Below are 23,971 nucleotides of genomic sequence, written 5' to 3' on the forward strand. Positions count from 1 at the left end.
CCACAAGCTAGCAAATTTGTGATTAAAACCAAAACAGATTGTGTAATGGCAGCAAAACAGAAGAGTAGTCAGCTCCAAGCTCTCATTGTCTTACAGAAATATCAAAAAACAAGCTGAAACTATCAGAACCAACAAGACAGTCATATTTGCCCCCAAAGGATACAATCCTTTAGTTCGTATTGCAAAAAGACCAACTGAAGGTGAATTTCTCATATGTCACCGTGGTTGGGAAATATTTTTCTGCCAAATATTAACCCTTTGCTTCCACACAAACATCACCACCATCATTACTACTCTACCTCAGTAAACATCCCTCATTCATCACTACCTGACATACTATATATGCATGTGAATTTGTTTATGTATCTCTTCTGAGTAGAATACTTTGTCCTGACTAGAATATAAAAGGTCTTTATCTGTTTTGATCCTTCATATAGTAGGTGCTAGATAAATTTGTTGCATTTTAGGGGGTTCCAGAGATTTTGAGGCTGATCAAGAAAAAAAGATAAGATCAGGAGGTGGTGGTAGCACACATGAGCTTTATTTAGCAACACTTGAGCTGGTTTGCATATAGAGGAAATCACTCACAGCATGAGACTTCCCAGAGGCCATGGCAAGCCACCATCCAAAAGGGGAGGAAGACAGGAGAATCCCTGGGGAAAAGGAGACTCCCAGATGGAGGGTTTGTATATTTAGGTGTTGTCACTCAGCAGCAAGTAGGCAGACTTGGAGGCAGACAGCCCCTAAGGGCAGCAGTGGCTTGGGGTCTTTATTGCCCCGGGCTTACCTTACCTGTGGCTAACATAGGTTAAATGCAGTTTTACAGGGTATGCAAAGTAAGCAAGCTCTAAATGGCTAATAATATGTTTATTTGGACTATGTTTAAAACAACTGGATGTGTAAAAGTTTGAAGTAATAGGTCTTAGTCTGCTCTGAAGAAGTAAACAACCTAGGGTCCAATGTACAGAGACCATCTTTGGCTTATTATATAATATGCATGAAATGAACAACACAACAACAAAAATAAACAAAACACAAGTTAATTTCTCCATCGCTCATCCTGCTACAAAAGTAATGAATGAATAAATGTTTGAATTAATGAATACATGTTGGGTGGACTAATACCTATAGATTAAGTTAAATTAGAGGAAGAGTAGTTGCCTGTATACAATTAATACTAGATGGGTTTACATATATCCCCATGGACAATATAGATATACAAATTAATCCCAATATACGTTTCACATGTATGCTGTCACTCAGCAGTACATCACTGATCCTACAATATGAAATTATTATCCTCATTTATAAAATGAGGAAATGTGGATCCCAAAAAAATAACACAACTTGCTATAAACCACACCAAGAGTAAGTGACACAATGGGATTCAAACCTTTGCCCACTTAAATGCAAAGTTTACATTCTTTCCATTAAACTACAATTTCTTCTTTTGGTACTCATCTACAAATTATTCTTTCAGAGTTAAATAATATCAATGTTACACCCCCAGAGGAGACTTCTCTTCCCAGAACTTTTGAAACCTTCCTTTCTTAATTAGCTGTGACTAACTTGTTCACTGGCATATGTGATTTTTTAAAAAATAGTTAACATGTGAAACACTTTAACTCTGGCCTTAAAAGAAGTCACAAAATCGCAGGACAATTCACAAGTTAATCAGTCATTTATAAACCAAATTAGATTCAGTAACAAAATGCTTGTGAAGGGATGAGATGGCTAAATTAAGGAAAACTTCCAGAAACATGGAGGGAAAGTGGAAAAAAAAAAAAAAGGCAATCCTTGTGAAGTTTCAAAATTACTTTTCAGGATTTAAAAAATGGAAAAAGGCAAAAAATCATGCAACTCCCAAGAGCAATAGAACTTTCCCATGGAAATATTTTAATATTTAGTGCCACAACAGGGACAGGAATCTTTAGGTCTTATATCAGTGGTATTAAAATATTCTTCACTGAACTTACCTGTATTCTGAGCATTTGAGCTGCTTGTGCCATGGTGATTATTCTTGCCATTCTTAATCACACAGGGCTGGGGATGATCTTCCCTAAAAGCAGAGGACCAATTTATTTTTTCAAAAGATTTCTTGGAGCCTCTGTTTCTCTCCTCAATCTTTGGATCAAACTTTTTGTTTATCTTTTAAGAATGGCTGCTCATCAAACTTATTACTTACTATCTGGCTGTATAATTCAGCTTTTTTATGCAGGATTCTAGGTGTCCATGGAGCGGTAGTAGAGAGGCTAGAATACTAAATGGTAGAGGCACACAACAGAGGACTGTGAAAAAAGTAATTTTGTAAATTTATTTTATTGTTTACCTGTGTTAAGTAGTTTCTCATTGACGGTGACCATCAAGAACTTGAAGACATCATCATTAAAATCATTAAATCAAAATGTATAGTCATTTCAAATATAAAATCTCTTTTCACCTTCCAATTTAATTTTTGAAATCATACACATTTTAGAATAATTTTGTCAAGTTCCATAAAAGATTCAGTTGGGATTCTTACTGTGATGGAATTTTAGTTGAGGTATACACGGGGAGAACTGACATCTTTATAATAATGATTATAGCTTTCTCTAAATTAAACATTTTTGGGAAAGAGAGGAATCCTTCTATAAGCTTTAGTGTTCTCCATAAAATTTTGCATATTTCCTGTTATACTCACTCCATAACCACTTATAATTATTTTGCTATGTCTTTAGAAAATCCAAGAGAATATATGAAGAAAACCACGTTGTCTGCAAAAGAAGCAGTTTATTTCTTCTTTTTAAATTCTTAAAACACATTTTTCTTTCTTACAACATTGGTTCATCTTAAAAGAGCAGGAATCCTTATCTTGCTCATCACTCTAATGAGCATACTTCCAATGTTTTATATTAATGATGATATTTGCTATAGGTGGGAGATGCCCTTTACTTAATTAAGGCATCATCATCTACTCTCAACTTGCTAAGATTTTAATTATGAGAGACTATTGAATATACCAAATGACCTTTTGCTTCTTTTAAGTTGATTACATTTTCTTCTCTCATCATCTAATTTGGGGTATATTTTTCTCTTTTTCTAGCTTATTTTTTCTCTTTTTTTCTGTTAATCTAGATAACAGTTTATCAATTTTGTCTATCTTTTAAAAAAACCAACTCTTGGTTTTGTTGTGTTTTTTTCTATTGCTTTTCTAGTCTGTCTTTTTCTTCAGCAACCCATAATTTGTTCCCTCTGGTGTCAAGAGGTACTGCTGTATCAGAGGCCAGGCCACGGAAGGATTCTCCATTGTTCTCCTTTCTTTCCTGTAAAGAAGTCTCAAGTTCTGCAACTTCTCCCTCTCTAGCAGAGCTGTATGGGGCATGCAGCAAGCCATTCTTTTCTGTTCCTTTGTTCTTAGCTGCCCTCACCAAACTACACCAGTTCCATCAGTGTTCCATGTGAGGTGACACAGAAACCAGCCCTTCAGACAGCTCCCAGAAAGGCCAGGACCTTCATCCTGAGTAGGCCAAAGGCTCTACTCTTGCCTCTGAGAGAGGCCAGGTGATCTCTTTTGGCACTGAGCTGTACGGGCTTTGGGAGGGGCTGAAGTAGATAAAGTCGAATTGTTCTTCTAAGACTTTTCAATGTGACTGTTCTTGGTTTGTACTAGTCTGAAGTATTGCAACTACTTAACTGGATTCTGGGCTCTTCCTAAAGGTATTTTGGGTATGTATCATTGTTAAATCAGTGTTTCTATGAGGAAATGAGGGCTGGAACTTCCTTTTCCACTATCTTGCTGATGTCATTCTCCTCTCTAGCTTACTGAATTAAAAGTTTGTTCATTAATTTTCAGTCTTCTGTTGTGTTACTGTTATGTAATAACTCATTCAAATTTCTAGCTTTCTCCTGAAATATTTTTGGTCAAATGCCACAGATCTTGATATGGATTGCTTCAATTACACAGCTATAAACTGTGATTTACATTTATTTAGGAGTATGATTTTCAAATGTCAAGTTACATACACTTTTTTTGATGAGCATTTCTTTATTTTGTTCAAGTACATTATTGTGGTCAATGAATGTAAACTGTTGGGAGGAAAAATTTTCCTCTACCCTTCAAAGATTCTTCCCATTGGTCTAAGAGTTAAATTGACATGATACAAATTAACAGAAGAAAATCAAATTTAATTTTGTATATATGGGAACCTCACAAACATGAGAGGTTCAAAGACAGAAAGATAAAATGAGGCTTATATTGCAATCCTGAAGCTAAGGAATGGAAGAGGAGCCTAGGGCTTCAAAGGAGAGGAGGTCAATGCACAAGGCAATAAGAAGAAGAACAGATGTTTGGTAACTGGATGGATATTTGCCTGCCATACAGATGGGCAATTCAGATAAAATGTATCTTCGGTCACAACTCTGATTCAGGAAAAGAACCCCCCGCAATTTAGATTGTTCTAGGTAGTTAAGGAAATGGCACATTTTGGGGAGACTTGTCCTAAATTCCTTCAGTCTCACCTTTAAAACTTTGAAGAAGTATCCAGAAGCCAAACTGATAGATAACTCCATAGCTCAAAGAATCAGCCTCAGTCTTGGGAATAGGTCAGTTCAGTTAAATAGTTGTGTCTCATTTCAGGAGGCAATCTTGCAGATGGGCTTCCAAAGTTAGGCCTATATTGTGCAAGCAATCAGGTAATTAATATGAAGCATCTCTATAGAATTAAAAGGAAAACAGAGGTTAATGGTTGGAGCAAAGTATAAACCTAGTGTCTGAGTGCTGCCAGTGAGATTTCTAGACGTCAGCCTTGAAGCATATTCAGATAGAGTGATGGCAGACAGTGACAATCTGATAAATTTTCCTGGTTCGCAGTTTGAATGTCTCTGGTGATCTTTCTTAGTGGCCCATAGAGCAACAGGCACAAAGATCGTCTAAATATGGTCAGTTGGGATGATTTCTCTGACATCAATATCATGTCATCTAGCTTCAGTTTGCAGGACTTCAGGAAAAAGGGCAGCTTTAGTTCTCAATGATTACAAGTCAAAAGAAGGGAGAAATTTGCAAATTTTAGTTTGGAGAGTCTTAGCCAGATACTTGAGGAAACCAAAATTCAGGATACAGTCCACTTTATAAGCAAAAAATAAACTGTCAAAGACAATGGAACTAGAATCTAATATCCACAAAGGTGTGCTATTGAATTTCATTTTTCTAAAATCACCCTCATTTCCACCAAAGATAGCCAAATTAAGACTAATTTGTTTGAAAAATAAGTCTGGTTTCAAAAAAACTTGGCCTGATTGTTTGCGTAAGTGCAGCAAGAATAGTGATTGACCATATAGGCTCTTTTTGTTTTAAGTTTATGTATTTATTTTGAGAGAGAGAGAGAGAGAGAGAGAGAGAGAGAAAGAGAAAGGGAATAAGCAGGGAAGGGGCAGAGAAAGGGGGAGAGAAAGAGAGTACCAAACAGGCTCTGCACTATCAGCATGGAGCCTGATGGGGGGCTCCATCTCACGAACAGCAAGATCATGACCTGAGTTGAATCCAAGAGTTGGACACTTAACCAACTGAGCCACAGAGGTGCCCTGGGCTCTTTAAAATCTGTTTTGCTAGAACTTTTCAGAAGGAATCTTCAGACTGAACTTTTAACAGTCTCTAAGGCAAAGAAGCTGAGCCAAACACTTGCTATCAGACTTGCCTACAATTATCTATATATGTGAGTAAATTCCTCTATTCTCAAGGATGCCAAAATATCCTGAGGTTACTGCAGCTGCAAGAAGTGACCTTCCTTTCTCACCTGGTGAGGACCCTAGAAGCAAGGTACCAGGCTGATTTTTCCAAGGGGCTTCATTGGCTCTGTAAAGTCAACTTTAGTTCCTTAAAGCTGTCCGGTCATATCTGAGTCTATGTATCTCTCTCAAAAACGACATTGTAGGCAAGTCTTGGCAATATAACCAATGTTTCCAATTATATCCTATTATAAAGAGAACACATTCTTATTGAACTTATGCAAATAACTATATTGCCATGAAGATAAGAAAACTCACTGAGAGTGTCCAAATTCTGGAGGGATCAAGTAGGGAGAAAAAGATAAAACCTTCATATTTGTTTACAAAAATATGTTTTACCAAATTGCTGTAAGTCATAGACAGATTAAATGAAAATGTTTCCTTAAATCTGAAAAAACAAACATTAGAAAACCAGCAATGTTTCAAATAAGAAGTCATAAAAATTATAATCCTCTTCTTCAGTTCATTCAGTCCCATGTTATTAATTCTTGTTCTGCTTGAATCCAGTTTTCCCACCAGTTCTGGAAATTCTTACCCAGTTGAGTTATATGACCTTAAGTTTATCAGAAACTTATATTTGTCAAAAGTACTTTTCATGAATCTCCTTGAGGATGAAGCACTTTTGCAGGGAACCTTCTATAAAAGCATCAGAGTAAAACAATAACTGTCTGTAAATGACCAAAGACTTTTTAAAAAATGTTCATCATTAGAGAACTGATGAGAACTCATTATAATGGACTTGACAAGGAAATGTGGTTATTTCCATGACACACAGTACTTCAATAATTAGCAGTACAAGTGATAACATTCATTATACCAGGACAAATCAAAATTTTAAGAATTTTATATACATTCTAGAACAGTTATATTAATAGTATTCACCCATATAATCTAACCTAAGAAAGTTTATCATCATTTATTTGACAGTGCTTCCCATGTAATTTAGCATACAAAATAAGTCTAACTAGTTTAACATCTCTCATTATAAGGAGAGAAAACAAATCTTTTGGGATGTTTCAGGGCCCTCTAGAATATGTCATATCTCAATAGTAAGTTCTAAATGAAAAAGACTTCAGTTAGAACTGAACAGACATGGGATTCTCTCTCTCCCTCGTTCCTGCCCCTTTCCCAGGCTCTCTCTTTCTCTCTCTTTCAAAATAAACAAATAATTTTTTTAAAAATTAAGAAAAAAAAGAAATTCGGATATCTAAAACATTCAATTTTTTGAGAACTAACTCTTCAAATATTCTGGATAAATAAAATATCACACCAAAAAAATACAAATTACAAAAATATTGTATATAATGGTTGACAAAGAGAGATATACAAGCACAGCATGTGTTTGGAGGGGGTGATATATACAATTAAGTAACTGGAATTCATGAGTAATGCAATATTTTCAAGGCCAGAGGTCACAAAGGGGATGATTCTATGGGCCCACATTACTGACCTGATATTCCGTAGTGAGATCCATATGTAGAAAGTCATTGTAAAATTTTAAAAGCTTTGGGTTTTTATCTTTAAGTTTACATATATTTAGTTGGTTAAAAAGCCATTGTGCATCTCATCTGAGAAATTAGCATAAAAGTGCTACATTGATTCGAATAGAAAAAGACAAATACAAATTATAGCATATAATACCACTATTCCATTTTGATCCCACAGGAATGCAGTAAAACACTAAAGGCTATTCAAAAACTATTAAGATGAAGAAAAAGGAGAAAAAACCATAGCTGCCTTATACCCCACATCCAAATCAGTAAACAAAACTTATAAAACCTAACTTACTAACACCTCCTCAGGTGTTCTCGCCTCATCATTCCTTCCCTTGTCCAGGCCTTCATTTTTCTCACTCAGTTTACTGCAACAACCTCCTAATTTATATAGTCACTTCTAATCTCCCTCCAAACCACCTCCACTCAGTCTCTAGAGATAATGTTATAAAACACAAATCTAGTCCTGTCACTCTCCTGCTTAATAAATACTCTGCTATCTTGTGTTCTTGCATCTCCTCCCAACCTCACTCTGACAACTGCTGCAACCAACACACCATCAATCCATCACTACCTTCCTTTACCAAATGCCAACTTGTAAACAAACTGTTGCGGGTTCTCCAAGATCTGAGTCAAGCCTACCTTTCTATTCTCACCTCTTGCTTTGTCACTTGCACACACCTTCGTCCCACATTTAGCCTTTCTAAATAAATATTCCCAGAGTAGACAGTATTCATTCTGTCTCCCTCACAATGCTAACTTGCTGCCCAGTCTGACTGCCTATCTCATCTTGATCTCACACTAATAAGACTGACGCCAAATATATGGCCCATTTTGCACCCACCCCATGAATACTTTATAGACAGCATGTAAAGCAAGTCCAAAACAAACTGAAGTGCCATTTAAAAATACAAAACTACAGACTACAGTAATTGAAAAGTGTTAATTACATATTATTTAGAATATTAATGATAGGCTCTTTGAAACTTAGGATTTAGGTCTTCTATAGAAACTTAGTTAACAAATTTTGGTGTGCACATAAAGAATTTCAAAGCAAAACTGCAGTTTCTAAGCATTTGTGCTAAACAACAACAACAACAACAACAACCAGACAAACGATAGAAGTAGTTCATCAAACTATCATTTTAAAAAGTCAATTCTTTTTTACTGAGAGAGAGTGCACACGTGCAGAAGCACTCTAGTGGAGTGGGCGAGAGGGAGGGAGAGAGAGAGAATCTTAAGGAGTCTCCATGCCCAGGGCAGAGCAAAGGCAGGGCTCACTCTCATGACCCTAAGATCACAACCTGAACCGAAATCAAGTCGGAGGCTTAAACTGACTGAGCCACCCAGGTGCCCCTAAAAAGTCAATTCTTGGGGCGCCTGGGTGGCTCAGTCAGTTAAGCGTCCGATTTCGGCTCAGGTCATGATCTCACGGTCTGTGGGTTCGAGCCCTGTGTCGGGTTCTGTGCTGACAGCTTGGAGCCTGGAGCCTGCTTCAGATTCTGTGTCTCCCTCCTTCTCTGACCCTTTCCTGTTCATGCTCTCTCTCTCTCTGTCTCAAAAATAAATAAACGTTAAAAAAAAATTATAAAAAAAAAAAAGTCAATTCTTAAGTGCTAAGATTTTTTAACTCCAGTGACCATAATCAATATATTAATTAATTATAATGTCCATGATTTTGGAGGAAAGATCCAATACACTTAATACCATTACAACATAATTTATTTCTTTTTAATTTTTTTTTAATGCTTATTCATTTTTGAGAGACAGAGCGTGAGTGGGAGAGGGGCAGAGAGAAGGGGAGACACAGGATCGTTAGTAGGCTCCAGGCTCTGAACTGTGAGCACAGAACCCCTCCCAGGGCTCAAATCCACAACCATGACTTCACAACTGTGAGATCATGACCTGAGCCAAGGTTGGACACTTAACCAACTGAGCCACCCAGGCACCCATAACATAATTTGTTTCTTACATCAGCTATTTGTATTAGGTAAGACTATATAATACTCCTCCCCATTGAAAATCTGTATTTTAATGGATATTCAGAGATTAGTGACTTATCAATCATCTAATCCTACATAACACATTTCCGGAATTTACTGGCTTAATACAAAACACTTTATTTAACTACCATTTAACTACCATATTTTGCAATTTGGGATGGGTTCAGCTAAGCACTTCTGGGCTCATGTATGTATCTGTGTGCTGTGTGTCCTTAGCTAGAGTAACTTGTTTCTGCCCAGCACTAGAATTAAATGCATTGCCCCCCTCCAAAAAAAGGCAAAAGCAAGCCCAGAATCGAGGAACCGTTAAAGAGATTCTACCTCCATTTCTGGTTAGAAAGAGCTGCAGACATATGACAAAGCACATGATTAACAGGAAGTAGTGAATGGTGGCTACAAATTTTAGAACGTGATAGGTATAGCTAAACAGTAGGAGACCGATTAACATTTAAGACTGGAAATATCTTCAATATTAGATTAGAAAGTTAGGCTTTTATTTGACTGCTAATGAGGGACCACCAAAGAGTTTAGTTCAAGACAGTGACAGGTTCAGAGCTGACATACCTTTTGTCTCCATTTTTAAATATTCCCATGAGTTAGAGAGCAAGCCTACCAGGTGGCCTCTTCGACCTTCTGGTATTGTTTTGCTACCTGAAACGTCATTCATTTCCAGAATTCCCTTTGACCTAGTAAGACTCTGCTCAGTCATCAATAACTGTTTAGAAAACTTTCCCACTACCCACATCTCTATACATTTTGCACAAATGCTCCAGTGCTATTCCTAGCACTCACCCTGTTGCACGTCAATTGTTTCCTCCATTGAACTGTGAATGCTTCCAGGAACGAGAATGGGTTTCAACTTATTCCTCATGGCACAGGTAAGTGCCTGGCATATGTAAAGGCATCCCATAAATGTTTACTGACTGAATCAACAACAGTAGGTGCAATGGCCGGTGGGGGAACAACTAACTTAGTTCTGTAAAGACAAACTGCTATCAAATCGGCTTCAGAAGTCAGCCACCTAAAACGCAAAAATCATACAGAACAGCTTCAAAGGAAAAACTCATTCTTTCCCCAACAGCTACCACGCGGAATGATGTTTCCCTTTACGGCAAGTCTCGAGAGTTGCGCCCTAGATACCGTAAAAGGGAGGGAAGCCCTTGGGGAAGAAAATCAGGTTTCCCTCTTTGCGGCACCGTAAGGGCGGGAAAGTGCCCGGCTGTCGGTTGGAAGACGGGCGGGTGGGGGGATCATCGCCCCGCCCTCTCGGGCTGGACTTCCGCTCACCAAGGAGGCGTGTTCCGGGCTCTCCGACCCAGCTCTGGGCGCCGGTTAAGATCAAGGTTCCCGTCGCCGGTTCCATGGAGGCGCCGGTGGAGGCGGAAGTTGAAAATGGGGACGGCGACAGCAGCTGCGGGGACTTGTGCTTCATGGACAAAGGCCTGCGAAGGTAAAGGGTGCTGCTCAGCCAGAAGCAGCCCGCGCATTCCCCGGACGGCAGTTGTGGGTAGGTGGCTGCCTCGGTGCAGCGGAGGCGGCACAGCTTTACCCTGACCACACACAAATGCTGTCCGGCTTTCTCCCGCCTTAGAGCTGCAGAATTGCTCTGAAGTACCTCGTCCCACGAATTGTCCTTATTCCTTTCCACTTGGACTTCTGAGCAACCTGGAAACTGCCCTACGACCTGACTCTACCAGCCTTTAACCATCCTCCCTCCTTTACTGGTTCTCCTCGTTTTTCTAATTATTCTTTTTTTTACTTGTTCTGTAATTGTTAGCATTCTCCGGTTCTGTCTTGTCTTTTCTGCTCCTTCTCTTACTTTGACAAAAAGTGGCACCGTGGTATCTCTAGCAGCTGTGGAGCGAAGTTTTACTGCTCTTCATTAGTTTTGCCTCAATTCTCTACACCTGCATTCTAATTTCTCCTTTGCAGAACACTACGATACCTATATCCATATACTTTTTGAAAGTGCTAAACATCATATTTAGCTAGTCGTTTCCCTCTTTCATGTAACCCGTTTATGCATGACATACTAAGTTCTTTGTTCTGCTTTACTGACTGGTCCTTGCCTACCTTTTCGGTCTCCCCTCTTAACCATTTCTTCATTTTACTCTATGATTAGCCATACTGCGCTACTGGCAGTTCCATAGTAGGCTTCTCTGTGCTTTTGCACATGCTGTTCCTTTGTGGCATGCCCTGCCATATGCAGAACCTTGCTGCTGATAATTAAACCATCTTGTTCTGGATTCTGATCTAAAATTTGCTACAAGACCCCAAGGAGATGTGTTTTAAAGGAATATTTACATTTATATTTAATAATAGCTGTTATTTACTGAATGCCATTTATGTGTACATATTATATACGTTATCACTAATCCTCACAATTATTCTGCAAGAGGGCAATTTTATAAGTGACAGGAGGCTTAAAGGATCTAAACAGCTCTTCAGCTTCACACAGCTTGTGAGTGATTAAGTTCAAATTTAAACCCTATTTCTGTCTAATTTCAGGGTCTGCTTTTTCTCTTGTACCACATTATCTGCAAAGTACTAATTTCCAAAAAGTAAAATGTGTCAGAAAATAAATGTACATCATTATGAGCATGTGTTAATAGCATAAGGCCTGGCACTAAATGATACCTCAGTAAATGACAGTAGCTAATTTTCTGCCACGAGTTATTAGGTGCTTCAGTCTGAATTCTAAGGGAGGAGCTGAATGATCTTATGGCATATTTAAAGTGTTTTTGTGTTTTAATTTTGAATTTGAAATTCTTGATGCTAATTTGGAAGCACACCAGAATCCCTTGTTTTTTATTTTACTCCCTGAGTACTAAACCTGCACTTTCACCAGTTAGGTTTCCTCTATGGTAGCTGCTACAGAACATAGAACAGATGCCTGTAACATTGTGTGTTCCTATTCCCAACTGTTCCTCCACCCAGCATCTCTGAACTATGTGCACTGTAGTTTTTATTCCTGGAACTACTATCTTCAGGAAAGGTTCTGGTAATAAATGGCAGTAATTGAGAGAATGAAGAGATGAGTTCTATTTAGAGAAGGTGCATTCCAAATTTATAGAAGGGAGGATGGAATTCACTAGAAATAGCACTAGAAATAGACTTTCACTACAGATAGCAATAACTAATGGTTTCTTTTGAAACCAACTACTTTCTGGTTAAATAGCTGTCGGAAATGGTAAATAAGGCAAGATTATAAACTCCAGTGCCAGATCTGGATTTATACTGCCTCAGGTAATAACTATAGGAACTTGGACAACTTATTTAATATCTGCAAACTTCAGTATCTTTATTCAGTATCTCAGAATACTGAGGATATTCAGTATTCTCTGCAATACTGGTTGCTGAGAATTGTTGTGAGGGTTAAATGAAATGAAGAAACTGGGGGTTAGAGAGGTTAACTCACTTAAGTAATTTAGCAAAAGAAAATGGTGGAATGCAGATTTGAACTGGGGTATTATGATTCCAGGGCCTTTACAATTACAGCCTTCATTATATGCTGATGTATGTACAAGCTAGAAATGCCTAGGGTCACTTGCCTCTGTTGAATGGATTTCTTGTTTATCTCTATGGTCCAAAATACTGATTAGTGGTAAGAAGCACTGTACCTTATGAGATATTAAAATGTTACCATAAGTAGGAAGGATTTCATTATAGAATGAGTAGAGCACATAATTATCATCTACATGGTATTTGGTTGATTTTAATTATTTGGTCATGATTTTAAAATCTGTTCCTTAATTATTTTTGATAACATATATTTTCTCTTGTAGCATATCAGAGTTATCTTTAGATTCAACCCTTCATGCCATCAATCTTCATTGCAATAACATCTCAAAAATTGAAGCCATTGATCATGTTTGGAATTTACAACACTTAGATCTGTCATCTAATCAAATAACTCAAATTGAAGGGCTAAATACACTGACAAAACTATGCACTTTAAATTTGTCCTGCAATATGATCACAAGAATAGAAGGTTTGTAAGTGATTTTCATGTGATACTTTGCATAAAAAAGATGATTTAAATGCTTTTCTTCTTCCCAAAAGAATGGAATAAAATATAAACCTTTGAAAACTGAGCCTAACTTTTACTACATAAAGAGTTTTCTTCAAGAAAAGTTATCAGTTTTTTAAGTATTTTGTAAAATGCCAATAAAATTGATTTCACTGCTATCTGACTGGATTTGCTTCAAACTGTCTGAAATAGCAATACTGTGTAGCTCTAAATAATTATTTTAATTCCTTAAAGGCTTTATTTTATTTTATTTTATTTTAGGACTTGAAACACTAATTAATCTGACTAGATTGAATTTATCTTATAACCACATCAATGATCTTAGTGGTAAGTAGATAATCTTATATTTTCTATAATGCTGAATGTTTGCTACCTGTGATGAGTTAGGCTGAGCTCAGCATGCTGAAAACTGAATAATCCCATTTTTGACCAAAATATCATCTAGAGAGTGTACTTCAGTCATAATTCTTTTTTTTTGGTGCCAAAGCTACAGCTAAAATAAAAAAATAGGAACATAAACTAGGGTGCTCGGCAACAGAAAAAACTTGGATGGGAAAGACTTAGTTTGGGAGAATAATAATGTTTTAATCGTAAATAAGTAATATACTATCATATAAAGAAGAATAGTTATAATAGAACTTTTTACAATGATGAAAATATTATATATCTATGCTGTGTGGTATGACAACTAATTGCCAGATGTATCCTTTTGGAACACTTAAAATGTGGCTAGTGCAGTGAGGAACTAAATTTGCAATTTAATTTTAACTTAATTTTAAAAAGCCGTATGTGGCTAGTGCTAAGATATTGGGCCATATGGGTATACAGCATTCTAAAGGCTATTGCGAATTGAAGATCAAATAATTTTTTTTCTTTTTGACTTTTAGCATGTCTACAAAGTTAAACATTGTTACCTATTTTTAATTGAGTAAAGTGATACACTGATAAAATGAACAAAGTTTCATGATTATTCTTAGAATTATCTGTTAGAACTGGCGGATTTCTTCTAATTATCTTCACAATTCTATCAGTATTTGAAACAATTTTATTCATGTGTTTATTTTTCTCCCAGTACTACAAAAATACTGCCCTATGCCAGGTATTTCATATACAGAAAATTAAAGAGAACCCTACCATTAAGCTGGAATGGCAAGAATATTTTAATTTTTTAATGTTTATTTATCTTTGAAAGAGAGAGAGAGACTGAGTACGAGTTGGGGGAGGGGCAGGGAGAGAGGGAGACAAAATCCAAAGCAGGCTCTAGGCTCTGCACTATCAGCATAGAGCCTGATACATGGCTCAAACCCACGAACTGTGTCATGACCTAACCTGAAGCTGGATGATTAACCAACTGAGCCACCCAGGTGCCTCAAGAATACTTTAATTTTTTAAAACCTTTTTTCCCTGGGATGCCTGAATGGCTCAGTCAGTTGAACATCCCACTCTTGGTTTCGCCTCAGGTCATGATCCCAGGGTCTTGAGATAGAACCCTGGGTTGGGCATGAAGCCTACTTGAGATTCCCTCTTTCTCTCCCACTGCCCCTCTCTCCTGCTTGCTCTCTCTTTTTCTCTCTCCAAAAAAAAAAAAATTAAAAAATAAACGTTTTTTCCCAACGATGTGAAAATATTAGAATTGAGTATTAACCCTAGCTTTGTCACTGCTACATGCTGTTGAGCAAAGTATATTATTACTATTTGGATGCAGTTTCCTTATCTGAAGAATGTGACTCTTGGATAAGATTTGCTCGTTCATTCACTCAACAAATATTTATTGACGATCACTATATCACATACTGTTCTATAGTGATGAAAAACAACAACAACAAATAGATTAGGTTCTGGTCATAGGGCTTACATTGTAGTGAGGAAGAAAAACAAAAAATATGATTATGTCAACCCCTTGAAAATAAGCAAAAGATTTGAGCAGACGCTTCCCCAAGAGGATATCCAAATGGCAAATAAGCACATGAAAAATATATGTATATATTTAGCATCCTTAGTGATTAAGAAAATGCAAATTACAATTGTAATCAGATCTACTTCATACCTGCTAGAATAGATAGTTTTAAAAACTTACAGTACAAAAGACTGGTGAGATTGTACAGCAGCTAGAACTTGCATACACTATGGGGAGAACTGAAATGATACAACTATTTTGGAAAGCAGTTTGAAGGTTTCTTATAATCTTAAACATACACTCACCATATAATCATGCAGTCCTTCTAGGTATTTACCTAAGAGAAATGAAAACATGTCTATTCAAAACCCTGTACATGAATGTTTATATGATTATATAGCTGTTTATATAATGATGTTTATATGATTCTTTATAATCTCCCCAAACTGGAAACAGTCTATACGTTTACCACTTAGTAAACAATAAACAAATAATAAACAAATTGTGATTCATCCACATGATGGAATATGCTTGGGAGCAAAAAGGAATGAACTATTGATACATGCAGTCATATGGATAAATCTAAAAAGAAATAGGCTAAGTGCAGGGAGTAAGACACAGAAGGTTGCACTGTATGATTTCATTTATGTGGCATTCTGACAAAGGCAAGTTTTAGTGGCAGAAATTAGATCATTAGTTGCCAGGGGTTGAAAATGGGAACAGAGACATGTTGATTGGAGGGATGGAAATGTTCTGCATCTTATTATAGTAGTGGTTATACAACTGTATATGCTTGTTAGAATACATTGATATGTATACCTAAAAAGAGTGTGTTTTAGTGACTTCATATCAGATTGTAATAAGGAGTATGAAGAAAATATAGGAAACCATGTAAGTTCTAATGGATAATTCTTAGAATGATAATATTTTATGTGTTCAATAAATGAAGGCACTTTATATAAGAGCATGCAAAAACAGTAAGGCACCTCACCTTCAAGCCTGTCCTGATAAAAGAACAGAAAGAAGGGTAATGTGCTAGAGCATAGTAATGAGGGGTTAATGTGCTAAGAAAACAGATGAGAAAGTAGGCAAAGGCCAGATCACAGCTTCATACTCAGGGTAAAAGTTTGCATATTATTCTAGGTGCAATAGGAAGCCATAGGAGGGCTTTAAACAAGTAAGTGATATATGTGTTTTTAAAGGATCGCTTTGGGGGCGCCTGGGTGGCTCAGTCGGTTGAGCGTCTGACTTCAGCTCAGGTCGCGATCTCACGGTTCGTGAGTTCGAGCCCCGTGTCAGGCTCTGGGCTGATGGCTCAGAGCCTAGAGCCTGCTTCCGATTCTGTGTCTCTCTCTCTGCCCCTCCCCCATTCATGCTCTGTCTCTCTCTGTCTCAAAAATAAATAAACATTAAAAAAAAATTAAAAAAAAATAAAGGATCACTTTGGTTGCTGAGTAAGAATGAATGTTAGAAGGATAGGAGTGGAAGTCAAGTGATTGGTTAGGAGAGACTCGGATTAAGGTGAAAATAGTGTAGAGGAGCAAATGGATATATTTTGGGGGTAGAGTTCATAGGATTTGCTGATGGATTGAGATAAGGAAATGAAGAAAAAAGGAATCAAAGGTAATTAGCTGTGAGTTTTTTCTGTAGTTACAGGCGGATGATGGTACTGTGTGGGAAAGATTGGGGGAAAAACCAGAGTTGAGGGGGTGAGACGTAAGGATTCTGTCTTAAATTTGAGAACCCTATTAGACATATGTGTTTATGTATTTGTATAACGTGCAGTTTAGAGATTGGGAATCATAGTTGGAGTTGTAGATTTGGCACATCAATGGTATTTGTAACCATGAAACTGTAGGACATCCTGGAAAGCATATGAATAGAGAAGGCAGACCAGGAATGAGCCTTTAAAATTGAAAAGTAAGAGGAACATAAAGTTAAAACATGAGAGGAAGAACCAGTAACGTGGAACAAGGACTTAGAAACGTCACAGGAAATTAAGAAGAAATGCTGAGTACTTACAAGAACGCATGAGAGAAAATCTGATCTTGTAGAGAGTTGTCAGAGAAGACTTTTCTGAGGACATGAGGGATGAGTTGAAGTCAGTGATGAGGACTGTGAACAAAAGAAGAGGCAACCCTGTAAGGAACAGAAGTAGAAATTAGCCCAATAAAGATGGAGAAGAGAAGAGTATACCAGTCAGGTTGAAGAAATTGAAGGAAAAAAAAAAGGTGGGTAAAGTTGAATTTATATATGGAGAGTACTAAACCAAGCAAAATTGTATATAAGACCTCAGGAGGAACAATATAGAGTACACCTCTGAATGGTCTTTCCAAAAGAAGGGAGACTAGGGCATTCATCCACTGACAGTCCCCCTTCTGTTGGGAATATCCCTGGAGGTTTTAACTCCCTTACATTTCCAGGCTGCACCTTTGCTCAAAAGCTCCATTTTGAAGGGAGCTCTGAGGCAAGAAAAGAGAAACATGAAGTGCTCCGGGGAGACACTGGCAGTGTACATGGCCACATTCATCACAGCTGCAGCTCAAGTCCGAGGCTGGTCAATGAGAATGGTACCAGGCAGCAGTCGCCTCTGCTACAAACCTAGTTCCTAACATTACCATGCTCTAGGTGCACTCATGTAAGAATTAGTACCAGGGAACGAAATCAAATGGGTGCTATTTGTATTTTATGCTCAAACCAACAAAATTGAAGGATATTGCAGTGTTTGCTTATGTCTACTAATCAAAAATATGTATTGATCGAGAGCCTTAAGTCATGCCTTTATGCTTCTCATAGAAGTACATAACATTGGCCTTGGGAGGTACATTGTTGTGTTTGAAGAAAACCAGAGACCTCCAGGCTAGGGCCTCAAAGAGATGCTAAACCTGTGTTCCTTCAAAACAAAAATTGACTTTACGGATACCTTATTTATTAGCTGTAGCTATATGCAGAGTCTTATTAATGCTGCTCCTTTGTCTCAATATCTAACCCATGTAAAAATTATTTTTTAATTAGTTCTTGGAAAAATGACTTTGGTGGTATCAAAAAATTTGTTTTTTTTCCCCCCGTACTCCAGGTTTGATCCCCCTTCATGGAATTAAACATAAACTCAGATATATTGACTTACATAGTAATTGTATAGATAGTATCCATCACTTACTTCAGTGTATGGTAGGATTGCACTTCTTGACTAATCTCATTTTGGAGACAAATGGAGAAGATAACCCTGTCTGTCGTGTACCAGGTATGAGCAATTAATTTAATACTTTTTGTAATAGTTAATATTCAAAGATCCTTTATTTCCAGCAACTGGTGTTGATGACCTCCTTTTATTTGTCTTAAGCTTTGCAACTTTTTATTACATGTTTGGAAAAAACCATAATCGCAAATAATTTTTAAGACAAATTGCCATTAAAAGAACACAGGATGAACAGATAAGTAATTCTATATAAACAGCTTTATGCTTGATAAGTGAATGCCTCAAAATTAAATTATGTTATGTTATATTCTTACAGTATAATGCTGTGCAGGCATAAAAAAATAAAAAACAGAATCTTTAGCTACTGGTATGCACTTATCTCCAAGATATACTGTTAAGAGAAAGAAAAGCAAGCCGATTACAAAACATTGCAAATAATAGGTTGCCATTTGTACGCAAAGGGTAACGTGTGTATTTGCTGAGTATATATGTAAAATATCTAGAAGGCTACACCAAAAACTGGTAATAATGGCTAACTCCGGTATTAAGTAGCTGGAGGTCAGGAAATGCAGAAATAGTGGAAAGGGTAGCTGCAAATCAGGAAATGTTAGGAAAATTTTTTCCTGTATACTTTTTCTTTTTTTTTTCTTTTTTTTTTTTTTAATTTTTTTTTTAACGTTTTATTTATTTTTGAGACAGGGAGAGACAGAGCATGAACAGGGGAGGGTCAGAGAGAGGGAGACACAGAATCTGAAACAGGCGCCAGGCTCTGAGCTGTCAGCACAGAGCCCGACACGGGGCTCGAACTCACGGACCAAGAGATCATGACCTGAGCTGAAGTCGGACGCTTAACCGACTGAGCCACCCAGGCGCCCCTCCTGTATACTTTTTAAATTTTATCTGTGAATGTGTCAAATAATTAATAAATAAATGATTTTTGTAAGAAAGAAAGCTTAAACTGAATATGATATATAGAAGACACTGCTGAAATGCCATTTGAGCTAATTCAGAATCCCTGAAAGCTGGCAAATACAAAGCAGACCAGACTGCAGTTTCTAGAACTCACTAATCTCAAGTTGCTTAACCAAGCAATAAGATGACAAATGTAGAATATGAATATATATTCTAAAGATCTGCTTGGGTAGAAGTTGGCTATAGAGTTGGCTTCATTCTGTTATTAATATGCAACTGTATGAAGGCTTTTCCCAGAATGGAAACCTGTTTTGATAATTTTACTTCAGACAAGAATATAATAGATTTGAGATTAACTATTTTCCTCAGGCGATATAATATAGAGTCTCCCTAACAATCAGGATAGTGAACTTCAGTTTTCTTTTCTTGAAAGGAAACCTTATTGCTAAAACAACTTTATTTTTTCTCTACTTACCCAAGTTGGATTTTTTCTTAACAGTTTGTCTTAAGAGTCTCTAGTTACTACAGTTTGAACCTTTGTTTTTCACTTTATTTGATGAGGTATTATAACATGATTGCCATCCCCCTAGAATTGAAGGGATACTTATTACTAAAATTACTTAATCTCCCTTCAAAATTTCTAGTATTAATTTGCCAGACCTCCTTCTTTATTTTGGAGTTTTCCCAACCATTTCATTGCCCTTTGTTTAAAATTATGGTTAAGTAAAATTAAAGTGTTTCTTTTAGCCAAAACACAAATTAATGGTGATTTATCAGATTTCTCATATTTAATTGTACTTAGGGAAAATAAACATATTCTTGAATAGTTGACACATTGCCTATCTTAATCTTAGTTATATGTAATTTAAGGGGGACAGTTGGGGATGTTTAATTGTACTAATGCTTGAGGCTTCATTAGCAAAATTCTGGATTTCTGGTTGTTACCCACATTACCTGATTTATATTTATACTAATCATATTACAAATAAAAGACATGTTTGGCTTTCTGTTCAGAATAAACTGTTACTTGGGAATGCAAGCTGGTGTAGCCACTCTGGAAAACAGTATGGAAGTTCCTCAAAAAACTAAAAATAGAACTACCCTACGACCCAGCAATTGCACTACTAGGCATTTATCCAAGGGATACAGGTGTGCTGTTTTGAAGGGACACATGCACCCCCATGTTTATAGCAGCACTATCAACAATAGCCAAAGGATGGAAAGAGCCCAAATGTCCACTGATGGATGAATGCATAAAGAAGATGTGGTATATATATATATATATATGTACATACAATGGAGTATTACTTGGCAGTCAAAAAGAATGACATCTTGCCATTTGCAACTATGTGGATGGAACTGGAGGGTATTATGCTAAGTGAAATTAGTCAGAGAAAGGCAAAAATCATAGGACTTCATTCATATGAAGACTTTAAGAGACAAAACAGATGAACATAAGGGAAGGGAAACAAAAATAATATAAAAACAGGGAGGGAGACAAAGCATAAGAGACTTATAAATGTGGAGAACAAACTGAGGGTTACGGGAGGGGTTGTGGGAGGGGAGATGGCTAAATGGGTAAGGGGCACTAAGGAATCTACTCCTGAAATCATTGTTGTACTATGTGCTAACTAATTTGCATGTAAATTTTAAAAAATAAAAAAACAAGTTAAAAAAATAAACTGTTACTGGTATCATGCAGATATAACTTTAAAGCAATTTTATGAAAGATAAATCCAGCAATGGTGATTTTTAACTTTCTGATCTTCACCAGGAGGATTTTGTGGGATGGGTGGTGGGTACTATTTGTTTGTTTTGTATTTAATGATTACATATTAGAGAAGGACCAAGGAGCTTTTATTACAAGTTTATTTGTTGCATTCCAGGACTAATTTTATCATTTAGATATATCTGGTAGCTGATAAATTTACTGTATTCTAGAAATAACTAACTTTTTAATGCCTGGACTTTTCACTTTGAATATGTTGTTTCCAAGGGTACAGAGCAATTCTGCTCCAGACGTTGCCACAGCTTAGAATCCTAGATTGCAAGAACATATTTGGTGAGCCAGTAAATTTGTCAAAAATAAATTCATCACGCCTACAGTGCTTAGAAGGTCTTTTGGATAACTTATTTTCTTCAGATTCTCCACTAAATATAAGTGAAGATGAGGTATGGTATTGTTTTTTTTTTTTTTTAATATAAAAGATAACTTCAAATTTTGACTAATAATATAAATTTAAAAGATTTTGGTTTGTTTCTGTATCATAGATAATTGATAGTATGCCAGTGGTAACACCACCCATCGATGAGATAGTTCCCTTGGATCAGTTTGCATCACCAACAGATACTGGTTTGACATCCTTTATATCTGTGTGTCCATCTTCTGAGCCAGAGAAAGTTAATCATGAAAACAATTTTAATAATGACATGAAACTTCAGAAAATAGATGATCAAATTTTACAGCTTCTCAATGACGTAACTATTTTTCCTATTTTTCTAAGCAGTGTGTTTGTTGAAAAAAATAGTTAAGAGTACGTAAAATAAAAATACCATACAAGCTAACCAACCAGAAACACTTTACAGTTAACATATTGGTATGTATGTATTTTTTTTCCTTTGCAGAAATAGGATTTGTAATAATAGTTTATAATAGTAGTAGTAGAAAAAGGTAACACAATTTTTTCACTCATTTTCCTTTTTGTCCTTCAAATGTTTATTATGTAATTCCTTTGTTCTGCTGTACTTCATATTATTTCCACCCACCCACATTTTATTTCAACCTTAAATAAACTCAGAACTCTTTGGACTCAATGTTTATTATCATACAGGTTATGTGAATTTCTTTATTATCTATTATCCTCTATTATCTAATTGCCTCTATTATGTTCACTTGTTTAATGATCAAAACCACTTCTAGAACTTAGAGCTGAATGACAAGTGAATTTACATAGTTCCTGCTTCAATTTCTGTTTACAGCAGACCCTCACCAGATTAATCTCTACTTTCCTGAGATATTAATTCTTTTTTTACCCCTACTACTGGTACCCTGGCTTTTAGAATATTTGAACTATGTGGATGAACTACAATTCCTAGATTTATTTTTGTTCAGGTCTCCAACCCTTGCTCTAGCATTCTTGGCTGTGATCTACAGTAGCAGCTGTTTTCTTAAATATCACACCTCCCAGAATGCAGTAGATTATTACTTAACCCCTACCTGGATGTAAGGTAGAAATACTGTGGTACAGCCCAAAGAGGCTATTAGTCAAAAGTCTGTTTGACCTAGATATTTGTAATTAAATTTTAATCAAAAATTTTTCCTCCAAGTGAGGTGGGTGTGGGGAGTAGAAAACGCTAATGGACTTATGCTTCAAAAGATTTTTAATCTGAATTGTTATCATACTTAAAATACTAACAGTGCTTCAATAAACAAGAGATCTACCTTAGGTCAGTGAATTAATAAGGATGAAAGGATTTTGTTTGCCAGAAATCTCTAGAGATTTCATTTGGGCCACATAGGTAGATTGTAATAGAACTGGGACAACAATGCCAGCCTATACATTCTTTGATATTGTTGATAACATGTCACTGAGCTTTCAGACGTCTCCATTTACTCAGATTTCATCGTACATCTTTTCTAATGGCTGATTCTTCTACCAATGTCAGAACTTAGATTTAAGTTGAGTAACTTAAATATGAAGTGAACTTTTGCGGCTTTTCTTATGCCATCCTCCTTTCATTTTCACAACAACCCAATCAAGTAGATAGGGATTAACATATCATTCTTATTTTATGGAAAAGAAACTTGGGACTTGAGGCATCCTTATTAGTAAGAGAATTGAGCTTCAGACCCAAATCTCTAATAACCAGTCTGGTATTCTCTCCACCATCATGCTTTTTACTCAGTTATGGTGACAGTTCTTCCTACCTTGTAACCAAAAATAGGACTCTAGCTAACGGGGAAAAAACATGACTCATTGCTCCACATATTAAAAACAAAATTAGGTAAATAACTTCTTATCTGCTAATCTTGGTGTGGAAGGTAAACGTAAAATTTAATTTCAGTTGATGTATACACTCTGTTATTTCAAAAGTAGTAATTTATAAGTGAAGTCATTAAATTACTGAAAATGTGTTATACTACAATGATACTTTTAACTATGGGACTTAGAATTATTATACTGATTTTGAGAGTTCTCTGTGAAGACTTGTCTTTTAGTTTTTCCCTATCATTTTATGATGAAATTTTCAAATTTAGAGCAAACTTGAAAGAATTTATTAGTGAATACCAGTATACCCACCAACTAGATTCCGCCACCAACATTTTACTTTACTTATTCCATCATATAACTATCCATTTATTTATTTATCAAACTGTCTTATGACATGGGGCACCTGGGTGGATCAGTCAGTTGAGCATCTGACTCTTGGTTTAAGCTCAGGTCATGATCCCAGGGGTGTGGGATCGAGCCCCACGTCGGGCTCCCTGCCGAGCATGGAGCCTGCTTAAGATTCTCTTTCCTTCTACCCCTTTCCCTTGCTTGGGTGTGTGCTCTCTCTCTCTCTCTCAAATAAAAAAAATTAAAATAAATTTTGAAAAAGTACCTTATGACACATTTCAAAGTAAATTACATGTATTGGTATACTTCCCCCAAAACACTTAAGCATTGGTAT

The 23,971-nt window shown here is 36.5% G+C and overlaps 1 protein-coding gene and 1 long non-coding RNA gene across 3 annotated transcripts in view; one reads left to right on the forward strand and one right to left on the reverse strand.

Moving 5' to 3' along the window:
- Positions 1–1,975: 1,975 nt before the first annotated feature.
- LOC122211037 lies at positions 1,976–10,425 on the reverse strand. Its single transcript, XR_006198430.1, has 3 exons — positions 10,052–10,425; positions 4,498–4,650; positions 1,976–2,059 (listed from the first exon to the last, which is right to left on the reverse strand). It is a non-coding gene; the product is annotated as an uncharacterized LOC122211037 (long non-coding RNA).
- A 101-nt stretch (positions 10,426–10,526) lies between these two features.
- LRRCC1 (leucine rich repeat and coiled-coil centrosomal protein 1) overlaps positions 10,527–23,971 on the forward strand; it is a 47,921-nt gene continuing 34,476 nt past the window's right edge. Inside the window, exons 1-6 of one of the 2 annotated variants that reach the window (XM_042924120.1) lie at positions 10,527–10,709; positions 13,045–13,250; positions 13,551–13,616; positions 18,263–18,430; positions 21,294–21,469; positions 21,569–21,775. In XM_042924120.1, coding sequence (XP_042780054.1) covers positions 10,621–10,709; positions 13,045–13,250; positions 13,551–13,616; positions 18,263–18,430; positions 21,294–21,469; positions 21,569–21,775 — 912 coding nt within the window. In that variant the 5' untranslated portion in view covers positions 10,527–10,620. The remainder of the gene's footprint in view (positions 10,710–13,044; positions 13,251–13,550; positions 13,617–18,262; positions 18,431–21,293; positions 21,470–21,568; positions 21,776–23,971) is intronic. The other variant, XM_042924121.1, reaches the window with a different exon arrangement.

Source organism: Panthera leo, chromosome F2 (genome assembly GCF_018350215.1).
Source record: "Panthera leo isolate Ple1 chromosome F2, P.leo_Ple1_pat1.1, whole genome shotgun sequence".
Lineage (NCBI taxonomy): Eukaryota > Metazoa > Chordata > Mammalia > Carnivora > Felidae > Panthera > Panthera leo.